The following is a 20,629-nucleotide window of genomic DNA, read 5'->3' on the forward strand; positions in this document are numbered from 1 at the left end:
CTGTTGCCAATACGGTCATGTGTCAATGTTGTGTAGCAGTAGCTGACAACAACAAATATTATTTGTTGTGTGTTTTGTTGCTGTGCATTTGTCCGATTTTTTTATTTTGGTGGAATGTGCATATTGGAATATTTAAATATTGGAAAACTACATTCTGATTCTGACATCATCGCCACATAGAAAAAAATGTATACCACTAGTGGCGGAGCCAAATTTACGCAGACACAAACGCACGCACACATCAGCATAACCATTGTGGCAGACTGAAAGACATGCGGACGGACGGACTGACAGACAGCCAGGCATGACGTTTGCCAACCGTCTGTCCGTCCGCGTCCCTCCACCCCAAATAGTGGATATAAGTTTGGTGTCTTTTCGTGTGAAGTGCGGGAATGGGACAAACAGCCAGTCACTTCGTCATAAGAAAGACTGACGGCGGAGAGACAGACAGACAGACGAAGAGACAAACCGGGCCAACATCCAACAGTTATACAATGCGTGTGCAATATTTGAAAAATACAAAAAAAAAAAAAAAAAGAATACCAGCACGCACGAACTCACATGCATTGCCACACATCTACATACATATATGTACACATCGATGTGTATGGGTGGATAATACCAGGTTCATCCATATGGACGATGAGTGGTTGGGCTTCGTTCGCTTTCTTGTTTGCTTGGATAAAAATGTGTGAGATTTTTTTGAATACATTTTTTTTAAACACACAAGAAAAAAAATATGGAACAACAACGTCAGGAAAAAAATTGCATATTTTTTTGCCTTTGCCTTCTTAGTCATCGTCAGCATTCGATTTCCTTAAATTCCATATCTTGGCGTTCTTCGTATTGCACACATCTCACATGACAATTCATCATCATCATCATCACACACCCCAAAAAATATGGATTAATAATTTTTGTTGTTGGTGTTGTTCCTCCGATGCTTTTGTTAACGAAACTTCTCATATGTCGTGGTCTCCTTAGAAAGATCTCGGAATTTGCTGCTAATGCTCTTTTTGCCTTCCTAAGCAGAAATAGAAGAATAAAAATTGCAACAGAAGGAAAACTAAATCCTTTTGGAAAAAAAACCATTGTTATTTCTTATCTTCTCTCCCGATGCTCCCCACCCTTCTCTCTTCCTCACTATCTTTGTCTCTCTTTTAACAAACAAAAAAACTCATTGTTTATTCTTTCCTTTGCAGGCATCGATGCTGTGGAAAACCAACAACAACAACAACAAAAATCAAAACAAGATGTTGCCTCCACAGAATTCGATTACAGCGATGATAGCGAACCAGAGGTTCCCACCAACGGCGATGTGTCCTCACCAACCAAAGACACTTCGGCAGCCACAAGACCCTATTTTGAAAATAAACTAAACGTTGTCTATTTTTCACATGAGGGAGAAAATGTAACCCTGAAATGTGCGCCAAAAAATTTCAATGGTAAGTATATCGGTTGTTGTAAAAAATTACTAATAAACTTTTTGTTCTACTTAACCTCAAATGTCGGATACACATATGTGTGTAACCAACATTGCAAAATATGTGTAAGTGTGTTGGCAAATAATTGTTGGTAATAGCCCACCACAGTCTAAACGAACATTTGACCCAGTGTGGCGAACAAAGGTTTCCGATTCCGAAACGATTTAGTGAAAGGAAGGAAGGGAGCGGCATACCTTGCAGAAAGAATTGCAAAAGGCAAAGCAAGACAATGGGTAGACGATGGAATTTCCAGGTCATATAACACATCCTGAAAATGGTAGAGAATGTCTGAGTTTAGCTTCGCAGGATTGTAGAAAAAAATTAAGAGAGTTTGATTCCTTGTGCAGGAATTTGTGAAGATTTGTAATCATGACGATATCGTTTTTTGGCTGAAATCGATAGAATTTTAGATATTCCGATAAGAACGGACGTTTAAAAATTCAATTGAAAGAACGATATCCTTTTCTTCATTCTAGAATTGCGACGTTCCGGAACGATTTAGTTCAAACGATTTAGTTTCACAAAAGGAACGATCGGAACTAGGTTCGGTTCTTTCAATAATCTAGTTAATTCAATCGTTCATTTTTCTTCTCATCCCTTTTAAATCAATCGTTCATCAAGGGGAAAGCGATGGAATTTTTGTTATTTCGATTGACGGGATGACTAAAATTTCAATTGCTACCAAATGTTAAACTCTCTTTCTTCATTCTAAAATCGGGTCATTCCGGAACGAATTAGTTCAAATATAATATTTCGCAAAAGCAACAATCGGAACTAGATTCGTTTCTTTCTCTTATCTAGTTCCTTTTGTCCCGGTCGTTCCTTCTTGTTATTGGTCCTTTTAATGCAATCGTTCAGCAGGCGGAAATCAATGGAATTTTATATGTTCCGATTGCCATCAAATGTTGATCTCCCTTCCTTCATTCTAGAATCGGGTCGTCCCGTATTGATATAGTTCAACGATTATATTTTGCAAAAGGAACGATCAGTACTAGTTCCGGTTCTTTAATTGTATCTAGTTTTTGTTGCTCCCGTCTTTACTTTATTTTAGAGGAGCTATTCAAATATTTTTAGAGGCACATCAACTTATCTTAAGCCAGAAAGTATCAAAGAGGTCTCCTTCATAATTTTTACACAAATTTTTCCAAGACAAAAATTTCCTTCAATAACATTCAACATTCAGATGGCAAAAAATTACATCACATTTCAGCCGCTGTTTATGGCGTATCTATTTTCACAGAACAGGATCAAGCTACGTTGAAGGATCTTAAAAGTGGCTTTGAAGCTCCTCATTCCCCTATACACATTGACCTTGGTCTATGGTATTCTTATGTTCAGGTCTAATTCAACATTGTGAAAGACAATTACAGGAGAATTCACTATGGTCTACAATTAAGAGTCTATCAGTTCACAAAAGGAATAAAAATCTTCCTGCTATTACCTTCAATAAAATTCAGCCTATTCAGATGACAAAGAAGTGCATCACCGTTCTTCTGCACATTTCTTCGCGGAACTGGCTGCTCATTTGCTTGCACTATCCGGAAGTTCAAGTATCTGAAAAGAGACTTGAAGACCGAATCATGCATATACCGTGAAGTGGAGAAAATTGTCTCAAAATCCAAGTCAATAGATAGCTTGAGCTATCCAGAAATGCATGAATCTGAAAAGAATCTTTAAGACCCTATCATACACATGCAGTCATAGTAGCATATTCAGAGGGTAAAAAGGCGCATTACAATTCTGTCGCAGTCATCGAGCTTCCATCTTCACATAAAAGGATCAAGCCATACGGAAGTTCAGGAACCTTAAACGAGACATGCAATGAGTTGGAGGAAATTATCTCCAAATCTGACCAAAAGTCCTCGAATTATCTGTTCCACAGTTGATATTTCCTCATATTTGAAATGCTGTCGGGATTATTCCAACTCTACAACCTGATAAATGTGGAACTAATAGGGAACCCTACTGCCCGATTTTTTTCTTTCATCTGTAGCCAAGACTTTAGAATCCCCGTGGTATTCGTTCCTGAAACAGTATTTTGTTCTTGCCACACACCAATATAGTTTCAGCACAACAACGGAAAAAATTCGCCAGGGAAAATAGACACATTATTAAAATTTAGTAAATAAACTATTTAAACTGAAGTTAATAACTACAATCAAACTGGTACTATCGTCAACAAACTGCGCACTAGCCGACCAAAGAAGCTTAATCGGAGAGATGTCAGCTTAATTCTGAAAGTAGTGGGTAAAAATCCGAAAGAGAATGCCACAAAGTTAGCCGGGAAAAAGTTGCAATAATATCGGGAACAGTTGTACACCCACGAACCATACACAGAAGAATAATGAGGGTTTCCACAATCGGAATTCGCCCAAAAATATGTGGATAAGGGAATTGACTTGTGGAAACATGTTTTGTTCACAGACGAATCGAAGTACAATATATTTGAAATAAAGTCCGGGACAGTTGTACATCCACGAACCACACACAGAACCTTTATTAATGACGGTTTCCGCAATCGTAATATTTGATTGAAATTCCCCAAAAATATATGGATAAGGGAATTGACTTCTGGAAATAAGTTTTGCTCACAGACGAATCGAAGTACAATATAGTTTGCAATAAGGTCGGGAACAGTTGTACATCCACGAACCATACAAAGAACTTTGAATAAGAACGGTTTCCCCAAACGAACCCCTAAAAATAAAAACACTTATAAACTGAAATATCGTACATTTCAATTGGAATGCCCCCAAAAATATATTGATAAAGCAATTTACTTCTGGAAAAAAAGATTTGTTCCCAGACAAATCGAAGTACAATATATTTGGAGGAGACGATTGAGCTATAGTTTGGCAAAAACAAAATACAGCTATGGAACCAAAAGAAATAAAAATCTCCCTGATATTTCCTTCAATTTCTGCCGCCAATTCATGGCGCATCTATCTTCACAGAACAAGATCAGGCTACCTAAAAGTTCAACAATCTTATAAGAGACTTGGAGCCCCTATCATTCACATCCACTGATAGCCACCCATAGCCCTTGGTCCAGACGGCATATTAATGTTCATGTTATTTTTATGTTCAGATTTGATTCAACAGACTATTATCTGTGAGAGACCATTACAGGATTATTCACTATGATCTACAATTAAAAGTCTATCAAATTCCGAAAGAAATAAAAATCTCCTTGCTATTACCTTCAATATCATTCAGATGACATTTCTTCATGGAATTGGATCAGAGACATGAAGATCCTATTCACCAAAAATATATTGATAAGGCAATTAATTGACTTCTGGAAACAAATTTTGCCCACAGACGAATCGAAGTACAAAATATTTGCAATAAGGTCGGGAACAGTTGTACATCCATGAACCATACAAAGAACTTTGAATAATAATAATAAAATCCTTATAAGCGAAAATATCGTAAACTTCGATATTGATAAGGGAATTGAGTTCTGGAAACAAGTCTTTTTAAACCCATTCATGAACCATACAAAGAACTTTGAATAATAATCATAAAAACCTTATAAGCGAAAATTTCGTAAACTTCGATACTGATAAGGGAATTGAGTTCTGGAAACATAGTTTTTTAAACCCACTGGGGTTAACGAAATCCGGTACAATGTAAACGCATTTTAGTGTTTATAGAGGAAAAGAAAAATTATAAATTTCTTTTCTGAAATTTCGATCCGAAGGAGGACCTCTGTTGAAATATTATATATAAAATTTTAGGCAATTTTGGAAATTTTTTATAGACGTAGGCTACGTTTAGACTACTAATTCCACTCGATCTCAAACGTCAATTCCATTGCGTATACGTCACGTTAATCCTGTCAACAAATCCAGTATATTATATTTGAGGTATTCGCTTTGGAATTGACATTTAGAATCGAGTGGATTTCGTAAATCTAAACGTACCTGTATACTTTCAGGCTCCGCAAATTATTTTTTTATAGAAAAAAGTTTACCCCTGGACTAATTTCTTTTATTTATGAAGAAACCTTCAATCTCTGACAGACAGATTTTGCCTATGGAACATATTTCTCAGGCTTTGGAGCCCAAAAATTTTCCCTAAATCCTTAAAACTTATTTCTCAAACCCTATGTAAATCTTTTCCTCAGGTGAACCTTTAGGGCTTAAAATTTTTGAAACTATGAATTCTCAATGTCCAAAGAAACTCTGTATCTTCGAACACTGATTTTAAATAGTAGCAACAATATCTTAGGAATTGAACTTCAGATCCTTGGGTTAAAATTTTTATAGAAAAAAATCAGCTGTGCTAGCGTGACCATATGGTCACACTCATAACACGATCAATAAATCATCTAAAAAACCTGTACCCGAGCAGTGCTAGTGTGAAAATATGGCCACAGCCCAAAAATTGATCCTGTCTATTATCCTGATAAGAAAAAAGGATACAAATAAAATTTTGGAATTCAGTGGCCCACAATCTAGAGACGCTGAATGTTTCGTCCCACAATTCGAAAAAAATAATTACAGCAATATTCGGGTTAAATCTGAGGACTATTTTTATACCCTTCATCACACTTTGGTACAGGGTATTACGTCTTTGTACATATGTTTGTAACAGGCAAAAGGAATCGAGATAGACCCATGGTTCCTTTTGAGAATATGCATAGAATCACTTTCTAAGTCGATTTACGCATGTCCGTCCGACCATGTTAAATTGTAAACAAAGTACAGCTCGCATTTATTATTCGAATTGGATGAAATTTGGCAGAGCTCATTCATTTGGCCCAAGGACGAACCCTATTGAAATTGAGAAAAAATCGGTTCAGATTTAGATATAGCTCCCATATATATTTTGGTTCGATTTAAGGTAAATGGTGCCCAAAGTCCCTAAACAGCTTTCGATTTGCACGAAATTTGGCATAACGTACTGAAGTGAGCGTTGAGTGATGTCTGCCAAGTTTAGAGAAAATCGGTCTAGATTTAGATATAGCTCCCATATATAGTTTCGTCCGATTTCATGTAAATGATGCACCAAAGTTCCTATATATCTTTCGATTTGCACGAAATTTGGCATAACGTATTGAATTGAGTGATGTCTGTCATGTTTCGTGAAAATCGGTCTAGATTTAGATATAGCTTCCATATATAGTTTCGTCCGATTTCATGTAAATGGTGCACCAAAGTCCCTAGGTATATTACGATTTGCACGAAATTTCGCATAACGTATTGAATTGAGTGATTTCTGTCATGTTTCGTGAAAATCGGTCTAGATTTAGATATAGCTCCCATATATATTTTCGTCCGATTGAAGGTAAATGGTGCACCAAAGTCCCTATATATCTTTCGATTCGCACGAAATTTGGCCTAGGGTACTAAATTAGTTTACACGAAATTTTGGCAGAATATATTAAATTGAATATAGAGTGATATTCAAGTCTGCCCGTTCGACATGCAATTTTTCATAGATTTCAGAATGGGGTTTTTTCCAATTGGTGTGTGGGGTTTTTCCAATTGGTTTTAATACCTACCTACATAGCTCATTTAATTTCGCCCGATTCCACCTCAATGATCCTCCAAAGATTCTATGTATGTTCTATCTACAGGATTTTGTAGATATTAACATCTGTTGTATGTCGGCCCCGTCCAACTTTTGATCTTTCCTTACTGGTTTATTTATGCGCATAACAATTCATATATCTGAGGACAGATTTTTACCTATCGGACCTATGTTTCAGACTTTGGAGACCATTTTTTTAATAGAAACATTTCATAGCGACCGTTTTTCTATGGAAAAACAGTCCTGGGTCCAACATTATTTCAATTGAAAAAATTTCAGGCCCATATCCATAAAACTGATTTCTCTAACTTTAAGCAATGTTTCCCTAGTCATGGCCTATAAATAAGGTCATCCAGGGAGACCAGCTGGATATCTGCGCCACTCAAGTTTGCTGTCGAAATTCATTATTGTGAATTGACATACATTAGGAAAATGTAAACAATGTCGAATTTTTTGACATTAGACTAGAGAAAAAAAACAGCTGTTTTCCGATTTCGATTGCTACCTGGGTGACCTTATTTATAGATCTTGTTCCCAGTGTACCGGAACTTAAGGGGATTTTATTCTTTAAGGGGGAAAACACATACGAGGATTCAGGCATGGCATATTAAGTTGGCTTTGTATGAAATGTCAATTTATAAAGGAATGTCAGAGTCAAACTTGAATTTTAACGCCGTTCGCATTAATTCTTTTACAATGAAAGAAGCCATCTTAAGAGTCTAAACGCAACCATAGAGTCTAGAGTCAGCGACAGTCGTTTTCCGTGTGTTTCTTATAGGCAACGGGAAATCGCGACGGCTGACGTTCACGTCTAGCGGCTTGACGCTAGAATAGATTTAATTCATTTTTGCTCAGCGTCATACTCAAATTTTCTCTCTTGCTCTCAATTGAGTTGCCATATTTAAGGTAAAAATCTGCAGTGCTACCAAATTTCAATGAGAATTTATATCAAAACATATGGCAGTGCTGTTAAAAACGAATTAACGAATTAATAATAAAATGGAAGAAAAATAATTTTTTCGATAATTTTATCCAAGTTCCTTGACATTACACAACGTAAAATTTTCTGTCGGAAAATGAAAACAAATAATTGACATTTTGTGCCGCTAACGCTAACTCTTTCGTTCGGTTTTCACGCCGGCGAAAAAGTATGACGCTGACTCGTGACTCTCTGCTTGCGTTTAGACTCTAACATTGCAATCCTGAAGCGGCTTGAAATTGTTGAAGCTAAGAATTCAATGTCCAAGATTGTTGTCCTTTGAAAATAGTCGCCACTCAGGATCTCATAATTGGTATTGAATAAAAAAATTGCCTTCAAACATTTTTTTCCAACAAAAACAAAAAAAAATGGCATCGATGTCCTTTACACAAATGCTTAGTGTTCTAAATTCCAATTTAATTGGACATAACGTTTGAATTATTGTTTCTCTAACCATACGCTGAGTCATTTGTAAAAGCATTTCCTCGGAAAAATTTGGTCAAGGACGCAATTTCGACGCATAGGATGTCAGTCAGCCAGTCAGTAATGCAATGAGAAATGCCTTTACAAAAAAACGGAATATCAAACCAAACACAGGACTAATTATATATTGATGTTGTTGTAGTCATTCATTGTTGTTGTTGTTATTGCTATTTTCAAACATTAAAATAGCTGTACTCGTTTTTTTCATGATAATGGCAATAAAGAATTTCATGCAAAAAATGGCATTTACCAAAAATAAAAAACGCCTAAAAGTATGCAATGCGAAAAGCATTTGCATGACATGTTTTGAGAATTTGGGGAATTTGAGCTTTTTTTGGATAGTTATACTACACAAATGAATTAACTAAATTAAATTTGGGTTTTTGTTGTTATTGTTGTTATTCTTATTGTTGTTGTATTTTGGGGCATTTGATTAGTCAGCCGCCACCGCCTATGCATTGCGTTTATGCTGACAATATCCAAATGGCAAATATCAACCAAATATTTCTCCCTCGATGGCTGTCTGTCCCTCTGGGAGAAAAAATGAGGCAATGTGTTCTATCTTCTTCTATTTCAAAAAATATCACATTTAGGCCTCAGTTTTTTTTTTTTTTGTTTTAGTTAAATTGTAGAAATTAATGATCTATTCCCCATAGAATGCGAAAACGAAACATTAATCCCCCCAGACGAACATTTGGTAAACAAATTACGAAAATAGACAGATTTTTAATTAATTCTTTTTTGCGGTTCTGGGTGGAATTTTTGCGGGGAAGATTAAAAAAAAAAAATACCAAAAGCTTTTAAAAATAAATATCAAATATTAGAACAATGGGCGTTTAATAGGAAAAATAAATTTAATTGATTAAAAAATAAATTATTGAATTGAATTTTTTAATAATTAAAAAAAGTGATGAAATTTCATTTTTTTAATGAGTAACCGTTTCCAAAAAGAGCTAGAAATAAAAATATAGAACTATTAATGTTGAAGAATTCATAAAACATTCAGAAAAATTAAATATTCCCATTAGAAACCGGTTTAAATACATGAAACCCGATGCTTAAACTAATGTAACCGGTTTAAAAATCCAATTAAATAACATTTTATTTTCAGAAATAAATCGTATAATGATAATCTGAACTACAAATGTCAAAAACCGGTGCCAAAACCGGTTCTAAAAAGTGCTAGAAATAAAAAAAGAACTCTTAATATAGAAAAATTCACAAAGCATTCCGAAAAATCAAATATTCCCTTCAGAAACCGATTAAAATACATGAAACCCGGTGCATAAACTAATGTAACCGGTTTAAAAATCCAAGTAAATAACATTTAAATTTCAGAAATAAATCATATAATGATAATCTGAACTACAAATGTCAAAAACCGGTACCAAAACTCCAAAATGCTGTCAAAAACCGGTTCGAAGATATTAGTAACCGGTTATTTAAATAAAAATAAGGGAATATATTTATACGTGAATACTTAAAACAGTTATTAGATAGATCAATGGTATCAAAAACCGACTGTAATACATGAATAACCGGACATTATAACCGGGTAATCGAGTAACCGATGATTATTACAATGTAACCGGTTATAAAACCGATTTTAAAATCACTTTTAATTTAGAATAATAAATAGATTTCAAAACCTTTTTTCTATTTAGAAATATATTCTGCAATGTTAATATCGACAAAATTGCTTTATTTTTTAAATAAAGGTTAAAATACCCGTTTTTTATAATAAGTAACCGGTTTTTGGAAGTAATCAAAATACAAATCAAGGAACATTAATATAGAGGAATGATCGAAATTGTTATCAAATAGGACAGAGGTACAAAATATCGCTTCTAATACATGAGTAACCGATGATTAAAACGCTGTAACCGGTTATAAAACCGAATTTGAAATCACTTTTAATTCAGAAATATATCCGGAAATGTTAAAATGACAAAAATCCGTACCAAAAAACGATTATAAGTCCTTTATATTATGTAAATGAGCATATGCAACCTATAACCGGTTATAAAAAAATGAGTAACCGGTTTTATGAAACAAGTAACCATTTATAAAATGCAATTTTAAATAGATTTTATTTCAGAAGTAAATAAATAAAGGCATAATAGAATCTCGCAATCTCAACGACAAGAAAAATATCGGTTTTGTGAATCTCGGAACCGGTTACATATTTTTTAATTAAGTAATTAAATTTTCTCTTCAATATTATATTCCCCAATGTAGACAAATTGTTGGCAAATGAGTAAATGTATCCGAAAAACCGGTTGTAAAAAATTAGTAACCGGTTATATGAACAAAATAACCGGTTACAAAATGCGATTTTAAAACACATTAATTTCAGAAATAAATATATAAGTCATTAATATAACATCTGAATCTTATTGCAACTAAAAAATCGGTTATATGAATCTCAGAACCGGTTATAAATTTTTTAAATCGGATATTTTAATTTTCTATTCTATTCGCAATTATATTCACCAATGCCGACAAATTGATAGAATACTAGGTAAATGAGTAAATGTAACCAAAAACCGGTTGTAAAAAATTAGTAACCGGTTATGTGAACAAAATAACCGGTTAAAAAATGCGATTTTAAAGCAAATTAATGTCAGAAAATAATATATAAGGTCATAATAAAATCTCTGAATCGCAATAAAGTCAAAACGAAATCGCTTATACGAATCACGGAACCGGTTATCAATTTTTTTTTTAAATCGGGTAATTTAATTTTCTATCCTAATTATGTTCAACAATGTAGACAAATGGAAACTGTATTAAGTAAATGAGTAAATGAATGAATGAGTGAACAGAGTAAACGTTCATAAAATGCACTTTTAAATCTCTTTCATTGCAGAAGTTAATATATAAGATCATAAATCACCTGTGAGTCTCAATGAAACCAAAAAAAAAAATCGGTTTTGTGAATCTCAGAACCGGTTACCGATTTTTTATAACAATTAATTTCATTTTAAAGCCGATGTTTTATACCATAATACATTGGAATTGACTATATATTATGAAAATATGTATATTGATCAAAAACCGGTTTCCAAAAACCGAGTAACCGGTTTTGTGAAAAATGTAACCGGTTACAAAACGAAATTTTAAGTAATTTTAATTACAAATAGAAATAAATTTGGTCGTAACGACACCTTTGAACCGGTTACATGTAACCCAGTTTTTTAACTTTTAACCGGGTTTTAACTTTATATTAGAAATTACATTTCGATATTAAAAATTACAATAAATTATTAATATATTCTAACAACTAACACTATAGACAAATTGATGGTATATTAGGTAAATGAGCATATGCATCCAAAAACCGGTTGTAAAAAATTTGTAACCGGTTATGTGAACAAAGTAATCGCTCAAAAATATGCAATTTTAAATACTTTATGCAGAATATATAGATCATAAATTTGAAAACAAAAAAGATCGATTATGTGAATCTCAGAACCGGTTACCGATTTTTTTTAAAACAATTAATTGCATTTTAAAGTCGATGTTTTATTCCAAAATGTATCGGAATTGACAATATATTTTAAGTAAATGTGTATATACACCAATAACCGGTTTCCAAAAACCGAGTAACCGGTTTTTTGAAAAAAGCAACCGGTTATAAAATGCAATTTTAAGTAATTTTAATTACAAATAGTAATAAATTAGGCCATAACGACAAATCTGAACCGGTTTCATGAAACCCATAATCGGTTTTTAACTTAAAATTAGCAACGAAATTTTAAATTTCCATAAAAATTCTAATAAATTATTTATAGATAGTAAAAGAATTTTACATAGTTTTGAATTAAATCCCCCCACACCAAATCCCATGGATAATTTTATTCGATAATTATTTATTTAAAATTTCAAGGTATCGACATTGAACTTTAATCTAAACAATCACACAAAAAATGTGAAAAGATTTTTTTTCGGTTTGAATATCTTTGCTTTTTCCAAAACGATGATAGCGCCATCATTGTTGGTCAGATAAATTATTTCCAGAATGTTTTCATTCATTCGCACTTTAATTATGTGCATACATACAGACAGACAGACATACGTACACACACCTTGTTCACACCCCTCCTCCATGGGATATGGAATGAAGAAAACCCGAAGAATGTTATCTTAACAAGTGGTAGTTGGTGGTGTTGATTTGCGTTAAAGAAACGAAAAAAACGAAGAAGCAATAAAAATAACAGCATTGAAATTAAAACGAATTTGAAATGAAAAAAAAAAATATTCAAATATAGAATCGTTTTTTCGGACCCTAAAAATTCCTTTTTTTCCAGCATGTTTGTTTTTTTCTTCTTCCGAACGAAAACAGATAATAAAATTTGAAAGCTATCAAAATAAAAAAAACACGTAATAAAATTCTTCATAATTTAAAAGGGCGAAATAAATAACGAATTCTCTCTCTCACTCTCTCGTAATTTGAATATTTTATCAATGGTTAAAAAACAACAACAAATATTTATTTAAAATTTAATGCCGAAAATTTGTTGTTCCTGTGGGTGATAAGATATGCATCATTACCTCATTTAAATGACGTCAGTTTTGCCCATTTAACACGAAGGTCGATGATACATTTCTTTCATTCGATTTTTTTTTTTTTGAGTGTGCAAACACCTATCGAACCACTTAAAGAGATTATTATCGCATGGAAGAAGCCAAAAGGAGCTTCAAAAATTAAGTATCTGCCAAGAATGTTTGAACGTTATTTAATGGTTCAAGGTGTGTTTGTTATATTTTTTTTGCAAATTATATTTTTTTTATACTTCAATGGCTTTTAGGTGGGTTTGGAAATAAGTAACCGGTTTTCATATACGGATTTTAAGGCCCCTTAAAATTAGAAAAATAAAATAATATTGTCACAAACGAAAAACACATACATTTTCGTGAAAATGCCGAAATTAAATCAAGTAACCGGTTATAAACCGGTTTTAAGTCCCCTAAAAATTAGAGAAATTAAAAGAATATTAACCGATTTTAAAACTTTAAATTTTGAAATATCAAAAGGATTTAACGCAGATGAAAATACCTAAAAAAATTTTTAAATCAAGTAACCGGTTATAAAAAATCACGTAACCGGTTTTTACTGTTCTTTCAAATTTATTTAAAATCAATATTTTTTTATTCAAAAACTTGGTTAAAATTCTAATTAATTATAAATTATTTTTTTTTTCTACTATAACAGCTTTCAAGGTTTTCTTTTGAAATGTGTAACCGGTTTTTATACACGATTTTAAGACACTTTAAATTTTGAAATATCAAAAGGATATTAACGCAGATGACAAATACCTAAAATTGAAATTTTTAAAATAAAGTCAAGTAACCGGTTATAAAAAATCAGGTAACCGATTTTCATGTACTTTCAATTTTGTTTGAAAATTTGTAAAAAATCACTTCAATAACTAAAATTAAAATTCGAAGCGATAAAAATTGCAATTTTTTAATAAAAAACCGCTTTCGGAGACTTTAAAAAAGTAACCGGTTGCTAAATAAGATCGGTTTTCTTGTATATACAAATAAAACTAAAGAATGTAATAACTAAATAAACCACAAATAATTGATAATAAATAAAAATAAAGTCAAAAAACCGGTTTAAAAAAAAAAAGTAACCGGTTTTATATGTAATTTAATATCATTTATAAATCCATAATCCTTTAAATATAATTGTTAAAAAATCAATAAGAATAAATAATTATACAACGGGATATCCGGTTTTTTTTTTAATAAGTAACCGGTTTTAACATACGAATTTTAAAGACACCTTAAATGGAAAATAATAAATAATATTGTCACAGATGAAAATTACATAAAAACTACTAAAACGACTAAAATAGAAGCAAGTAACCGGTTATAAAAAATTAGGAAAACGGGTTTCTATGTACTTTCATGTTAATTAAAATTCGATTTTATATCAAATTGCAATTTTTTCTTAATTTTACTCGCTTTCGAGATTTTTTGAAATAAGTAACCGGTTTTTATATGCGAGTTTTTGGAAATAAATGTAAAAACTTAGGAGAATGTTACAAAAGATGAAAAATAAATTAAATTTCATGAAACCGTTAAATTTAAAAAAGTAACCGGATATAAAAAATCACCTAACCGGTTTCATATGTAATTTCCAAATGCTGTGAAATCAATAATTATTATTTTATTAATAAATAAATTAATAAATAATTGAAAATTAATAAAAATAGAGAAACAAAAAACCGGTTACTGAACAAAAGTAACCGGTTTTATAAATCACTTTAAAATCATTTAGTATATGGATTATTTAGAAGATTTATTTGGATAATATAAAACGATAATAAAAAGCAGACGAAATACATCGGTTATTTATACGAAAGTAACCGGTTATAAACCAGTTAAAATTACTTTAATTTTATTTTGAAAAAAGTAACCGGTTTTCTTAATCACCGGTTATTTAATGAAAAGTAACCGGTTATTTAAAAAAGTACCCAGCTTTAAAATTGTAATAAAAAGTACATCAATAAATAATTTGATAATAAATAAAAAATTTAACACAAAACCGGTTATTTAATGAAAAGTAACCGGTTTGTTTTTAAAAAAAGTAATCGGTTCTAAAATAATAAGAAAAACTACATTATTAAATAAATTAAAAAAATAATCTAAAATTAATAAAAATAAGCCAAAAACCGGTTATAGAAAAAAGTAACCGGTTTTCTAATACACTATAAAATCATTTACCAAATAGATTATTGGGATTCGAATTGTTTTCTTCAATATTCATTTGATAAAACATAAAAATTTTAACATAAAACCGGTTATTTAATGAAAAGTAACCGGTTTAGTTTGAAAAAAGTAACCGGTTATTTAAAAAAGTAACCGGTTATTAAAAAATGTATCCGGTTTTAAGACAATAAAAAATACATTTATAAATAATTGAAAATTAATAAAAATAAGCCAAAAACCGGTTATAGAAAAAATAACCGGTTTTCTAAATCGCTTTAAAATTATTTACCAAATAGAAAATTGTGATTAGAATGGTTTTCTTCAATATTAATTTTCAATTTTAACACAAAACCGGTTATTTATAGAAAAGTAACCGGTTATTTATAGAAAAGTAACCGGTTTTCTTAATCGCTTTAAAATCATATAACAAATAGATTATTGAGATTGGAATTGTTTTCTTCAATATACATTTTATAATAAATACAAATTTTAACACAAAACCGGTTGTTTACAAAAAGGAACCGGTTATTTAAAAAAGTAACCGGTTATTTAAAAAGTAACTGGTTATTTAAAAAAGAATCCGGTTTTAAAATAATAAAAAATACATTAATAAATAATTGAAGACTAATAAAAATAAGCCAAAAAATGGTTATCGATAAAAGTAACCGGTTTTCTTAAATTATTTACCAAATAGAAAATTGGGATTAGAATTGTTTTCTTCAATATTCATTAGATAATAAATAAAAATTTTAACATATAACCGGTTATTTATAGAAAAGTAACCGGTTATTTAAAAAAAGTAACCGGTTTTCTAAATCGTCTAAAACAATTTACCAAATAGATTATTGAGATTAGAATTATTTTCTTCAATATTCATTTGAAAATGATAGCAAAAAACCGGTTATGTAATGAAAAGTAACCGGTTTTATATACCACTTGAATGAATCATTTAATAAACCGACTATTTTAAAGGAGTTTTTTTGCATTTTTTCTATTTTATTAAATATAATAAAATATAAATACAATGTACCGGAACAGTGCAGCTATTGCCAATGACAGGGTTGCCATCGGCTTGTAATAATATTTTCACCCCAAAAATGTTTAATTTTTATTCAATAAGTAATATTCTTTTCTTCAATTTATGGATTAGATTTCAAGTTGATTTTATCCAATTGAGTGAAACCCCTCATTTTTCAGAAATCACTTTCAATTTTATTTTCGTTTTCATTTTCTAGACAATTTTTATTGACTCCCTTTAATTACTCGATTCATTATCAAAATTTTGTTTTATTGTTGTTTTTGTTTCAATTTATAAATACCCGTTTGATAATAGACCCGCATTAAAATATTTTTAATGGTGGGAGTATTTATTGGCAGCAGCGGCGGCAGCATATCGTGTGCTGCTTGTCAGCTGATGATGTGGGTATTTTTTTTTTTTTTTTTTGTAACGGCGGCACGTGCTGCCACGGGGTTTAATTTCTCAAGAGGGGGAATTTCAATTTTTTTCGGATTAAATTTAATAATAGTTTTTATTATTTTTTTTCTGTTTTGGGTGATTTTATTATTTTAACCCTCTTTCTCTCTCTCTCTCTCTCTCTAATTGCAGAAAACCATCACTCAATATTGTGGTACCGCGATGAATTGCCCATTACAAATGGCAACATTACCCTGGTGGTGGGCAACTACGAGGTGGACAACAAACACAGTCTAACCATTTACAATTATACCAGCACAACTGTGGGCAATTTCTCCTGTCAGGTGTTGCCCGGTGAAATACGCCAGTATGTGAAAATCGAATTGAAGGCCCCCGAAAATATCTCCGAGATGAATGGTGGTGGTGCTTCCCTGCTGAGTGGTAGTGTTGCCACTATTAATTCCATAATTATGATGCTAATGGCCATGTCGATGTGGTATTAAGCCCAAAACCAAACAAATCACATAGAATTGTTTTTCCTGTGCATATTAAAATTATTTTTTGGATCCTGTAGCATCTGCCTAACGAAAAAGGATATTTTTGTTTTTAGGAAAAAAAAATTTTTTGACAAAACATATGGAACAAAATTATTATTATTATTAATACGAGTGTAACAGATCAAAAAAATGAAGAGGCTGAACAAAACCGAACAAAACATTTCACATCATACAACAACAACAACAAGCAAACATACATGCATACCTTACATACTTAACGCATATATCTCTCTCTATCTGTCTGTCTTTATCTTATCATGTAAAACGAAACCACTGACATCTCTAATGCTAATTATATACAACAGCAACAACAACAACACGAAGGAACCACAAATGTACTTATATACAAAAAACAAAAACAACAAATTAGCAACTTTTTTTTAGAAAAAAAAATTAGTTTGATTTCTTATTAGAATTTTAAAATTTAAATAAGAAAAAACTAAAAAAATATTAAGCTAGCTGGGTTCACATGTCATGGCATATACGAGTATGAAGTCATATGGCCACATGACAAATTAGTGAAGTAACAAGGCCCTTTAACATGGTTCACACAATGATGCAATAATCAGGTGATCAAAACAAAAACATCTGTTTTTTTTCGATTATCTGTCAAATTTTTATCTAGTAATATTCCACATGGTTGGCAACCCTACACTTTGAATTCAATTAGCAGCTATGCACTTTGACAGTAAAACGAATAGTCAGCTGGGCTAAATGGACTACCTAGTTATTGTACCATGGTTCACACATGAGACGATAAACAGCTGTTTTCTTTTATCATTAAGTTTAAAGTGGTGTATACACTATCAGGGCCACATGACAAATTAGTGAAATTACAAGGCGCCCTTACATGGTTCACGCAATGATCCAATAAGCAGGTATCAAAAGCAGTAAGCCGTATCAAAACAAAAACATCTGTTTTTTCGATTATCTGTCAATATTTTTAGTAACATTTCACATGGTTGGCAACACTGCACGTTGAATTCAATTAGCAGCTATGTACTTTGAAAGTTAAACGAATAGTCAGCTGTGCTAAATGGACTACCTAGTAATTGTATCATGTTTCACACATTAGGAGAAACAAAACAGCTGTTCTTCTGTTGTTATTAAGTTTAAAGCCGGGTACACACTATCAGGGCCATATAATGATGTCATCCAGGAAGATGATGATATTTTAAATTGAAATTTCAATAGTAAATGAGTGAACTTCATCCAAATCGGATAATAAATGCGGCCTGTACTTTGTTCACAAAAATACATGGACAGACGGACATACGTAAATCGACTCAGAAAGTGATTATATGCATATTCTCAAAAGGAACCATAGGTCTATCTTTTTTACTTTCTGGGTGCAATGTCTATTATGAGGTAATAGGCCTTGCACATAATCCGTTCAGAAAAAATAGTTTTGCTATATTTTTTGCTTCTTTGATCGTGTGGTTGTTTATATCCACCATCTTTCAAATGTTCACAAAAATATTCTTGGTTTTTAGAAAGTCTGTAATCGATACAAAAAAATTAACTCTAAATTGATAGTGTATACTCACCTTAATATAAATAAATATGACATGTAGACATATTAAACCATATGACCACTTGACAAATTAATGAAATAAATGGTTAATAGAACACAGGCAATGCACTTTAACATAGTTCACACAGGAGTCAAGAACAGCTGTTTTTTTTTATATTTTAATTTAAAACGGTGTACACACCATGAGTTTTGAATGACACTTACGCCAAAATATTTTTTCGTCATTTTTGTCCATAATTTTACATTCAGTAGGCGATAAGAGAACTAAAAATCTAAACAGATAGTGTGTACTCGACTTTATAGTCCAGTTTTAATTCAATAACAGCTGTTTTTTATATATACGTTTAAAGTGGTGTATACAACATGAGTTTTCTGTAGGCGATAAAAGAATTAAAAATCTAAACAAATAGTGTGTACTCGACTTTATAATCCTGTTTTAATTCACGAACAGCTGTTTACGTTTAAAGCGATGTATACACTTTGAGTTTTGAATAGCACTTTCGCTGAAATATTTTATTTTGCATTGTGGCCATTTTTGTCCGAAATTGTACAGTTAGCCAGCGATAAGAGAACTGACAAGCTAAACTGATAGTGTGTACTCGACTTAATTTTGTCTAGGCTGAATACTTTAAAAATTAAATATTCTTTTTTTTGTAATAAAAAAATATTTTTATGTGATTTTTCATATATAGAAATAAATTCACAATGGCAGCATTTTGACAGTAAACATGATAAACAGCTGATCTACAAAGGGTGGCCATATAAATAAGCCCTGATAAATTGTATTGTGTTCAAGAACTATATAAGGAGAAGATGACATTTGAATAACACTTTCGCCTAAATATTTTTTTGTCATGTGACAATTTTGTCCGTAATTTTATAGTCACTTAACGATAAGAGAATTTTAGACTTAAACTGATAGTGTGTACTCGACTCAATATCAAAAACAAATTTGTCAAGGTTGAATTCTTTAAAAATTAAATATCCTTTTTTTATTTTTGTAATAAAAAATTGAATTTTTAAGGATATTTCTCATATATGGAATTCATTTCACAATAACAGCATTTTGACAGTAAACATGAAAAACAGCTGATCTACACAGGGTGACCATATAACTAGCCCTTTATAAAAGGTATTATGTGTGAAAGTACTCTCATAAGCAAGGCCTGTTAATAAGGTCATCCAGGGAGACCATCTGGATATCAGCTGCTTCTCAAGGTTATTGTCAAAATCCATTACTGTGAATTGAAAACGTAAACAAAGTCCAAATAGTTGACAAGCGAAATTAAGCTGTTTATTTTTCAAGTCAAACAGCTGACTTTCGCTTGCTGTGTAATATCAGCTGCTTCTCAAATTTGCTGTCAAAATTCATTATTGTGAATTGAAAACGTAAACAAAGTCCAAATAGTTGACAAGCGAAAATCAGCTGTTTTTTTCTCAAGTCAAACAGCTGACTTTCGCTTGTTGCATGACCTAATAAATATATCTTGTCTCATAAATTTTATGGAATTGTATGACATTTAATTAAAGTGTTATGTTTACACCAGAGGCATAAAAAATGCCAGCGTTAAATGAAATGTCAACCACATTGAGCTACATAGCCATACATCAATTCACATTTTTAAAATGCCAATAAACTTAATTTTAGTCAAAGTTAATTTGATAAAAATCTAGTTAAAATTTCATCACTGTAATGGAAATTATAGTGTCTATTATTAAGACACCTGGCCACACAATAAATTTTCTGTCAGTATACTTGAATGATTGTGTAGTAATTACATAGGTACCAGGCCATTTACCAAGTTGGTTAATTGAAAAACAATTTAATATTATTTTAAAAAATAGTGAGCAAAGTCATCTGGTCACACATCAAATTTTTTTATTTAGTGTGTATTATTAGGGCACCAGGCCGCACATTAA

General features: G+C 31.6%; 1 protein-coding gene across 1 annotated transcript; it reads left to right on the forward strand.

The window, feature by feature from the left end:
• Positions 1-1,253: 1,253 nt before the first annotated feature.
• On the forward strand, positions 1,254-17,121 carry LOC133325533 (uncharacterized). The gene is made up of 3 exons (XM_061534273.1): positions 1,254-1,300; positions 1,357-1,445; positions 16,811-17,121. Exons 1-3 carry the CDS (start codon positions 1,254-1,256, stop codon positions 17,119-17,121), a joined length of 447 nt encoding a protein of 148 aa, XP_061390257.1.
• Positions 17,122-20,629: the final 3,508 nt, after the last annotated feature.

This window comes from Musca vetustissima, unplaced genomic scaffold (assembly GCF_032173495.1).
Source record: "Musca vetustissima isolate MV318-11 ecotype Yass unplaced genomic scaffold, APGP_CSIRO_Mvet_v1 utg7569, whole genome shotgun sequence".
NCBI classification, from domain to species: domain Eukaryota; kingdom Metazoa; phylum Arthropoda; class Insecta; order Diptera; family Muscidae; genus Musca; species Musca vetustissima.